At 34.8% G+C, this 1,803-nt stretch overlaps 1 protein-coding gene across 1 annotated transcript; it reads left to right on the top strand.

Moving 5' to 3' along the window:
• Nucleotides 1-734: 734 nt before the first annotated feature.
• On the top strand, nt 735-1,049 carry VTP21DRAFT_2265 (uncharacterized protein; the record flags this gene model as incomplete). Its single annotated transcript, XM_069392440.1, has 2 exons — nt 735-746; nt 912-1,049. 2 exons carry the CDS (start codon nt 735-737, stop codon nt 1,047-1,049), a joined length of 150 nt encoding a protein of 49 aa, XP_069250841.1.
• Between the last annotated feature and the right edge of the window lie 754 nt (nt 1,050-1,803).

Below are 1,803 nucleotides of genomic sequence, written 5' to 3'. Positions count from 1 at the left end.
GTATCTACGCTCCATTTACGATTGTATCGGCATGTTCTGCTCCAAAAAGGCTTGTCGCCGGAGTGATCTACATTCTATCCTTCCTCCATTGATGAGGAAGGTTAGAATATCATTTAGTAGATACGGCGGTGTTGGCGGTTTCTGTAAGGAAATGAACTTAGCCAAGTTCAATGTCCTTGGAACCTTTGCTTAGCATCGACCTTGATCCATCAAAGACCAAGCAACACCCATCCGCCAAGAACAATACAAGCATTTACCCATGAAAACCCACTTTAGCTTAGTTATACTTTTATCCTTTTTACATTATTTAAGACACACGATCATTCGTCAGAATTAGTTTTAGGAATCACTCAATGTCACTTTTCCCTTAGTTTTCTTTAGTCAATTTCCCTTTTTGTCTTTAGAATAAACCTTGTCTTTATTTTTTCTTTGCAAAACCAAGTGTCCTTCCTTATATTCCTTATAGTATTGCAGTATGCGGTTGAAGTACTCAAAGTTAATCACATCATTGTTTGCGGTCATAGTCACTGTGGTGGCGTTACGGCATCTATACAAAACAAACAGTACGGTTTTATTGATAATTGGCTTCATTCCATCAAGGACGTATATGCCGGCAAATACAAATATAACCAATTAATACTAATACATAATATTGCTAGTTATCCTAACCCAAATATTTTCACTCAATTGCGTTTTATAATTGAACTCCTGTGCAACAATCTTAGCCAACAAGCATGAAATCGAGGGTAAGCGATCTCTTACAACTTTATATAAAGAAAGTGATTCTTATCACGATTTAATACAATATTGAAAATATAGTATCTAATAGCACTGAGGAACGACTGGCTAAGCTGATAGAATGTAATGTGAAAAGATCCGTTTTCAATCTATGCCACACCACTATAATTCAGAATGCATGGGATTCCAATCATATGGTGACCGTCCACGGCTGGATTTACGACTTGCCCACTGGTCTAATTAAGGATCTCGTAATCGCGGTGTCATCAAAAGATAACATCGATCCAATCTTCCGCTTGGAATCCAAGTGAATGTTTTGAATGAAACTAAGGACACTATGAGTAAATTTTTTCTAAAAGTGCCTATTAATAATTGTATTACTCTACATGAAATAAAAATGGTATGAGTGGGATTTTATAGTAAATAATTGTTATGTAGATTAGAGTTAATTATGAAGAGATAATTGGAATGAAGAATAATTTAATACGGTATCCCTATAGGAAGTCACATAGGGAAAAAGTAGGGAAAACATGGGGGAATAATGTGGAAAACACAGGGAACACCTCATTTTCCGTATGATTTCCTGAGATTTGCTATAATTTTTAATGATTTTTATATGGATTTTTTATATGGGTAAGGACTTGGAATTTATAGAAAAATTAAAGGAAATATAAGGAAATGGTAAGGAAATTATAGGGAAAGTGAGGTATTCCGCATGAGTTCCATATTATTTCCCTATGTTTTCCCTATGCCCACTTCTTATAGGGTATGGCAAGCCAAAGCTTCTAACCGTTATTGTATTAGGTTAGTAATAATACATATTTATATGGCAAATACAACGAAGCATGTATAAGCGAAAGGAACATTCATATTTCTCTATACTTCTTCCTTTATAATTGCATTTTCTTTATAAGGATTTATTATAGGGTATAACTTCCGATGCTACTCCAATTTTTTTCCGAATGGCTAAAAGGCTGTCTTTTCATATCTGATCCAGGCTGCGTTTTACACACAAAATTTTCTCTAGATAGTTTTCTAGTTTCAGTTAGTATACGATTGCACGCC

This window comes from Calcarisporiella thermophila (assembly GCF_041956535.1).
Source record: "Calcarisporiella thermophila strain CBS 279.70 unplaced genomic scaffold VTP21scaffold_13, whole genome shotgun sequence".
Taxonomy (NCBI): domain Eukaryota; kingdom Fungi; phylum Calcarisporiellomycota; class Calcarisporiellomycetes; order Calcarisporiellales; family Calcarisporiellaceae; genus Calcarisporiella; species Calcarisporiella thermophila.
Note: the sequence above shows the minus strand (reverse complement) of the source record. Positions and strands in the feature narration are given on the sequence as shown.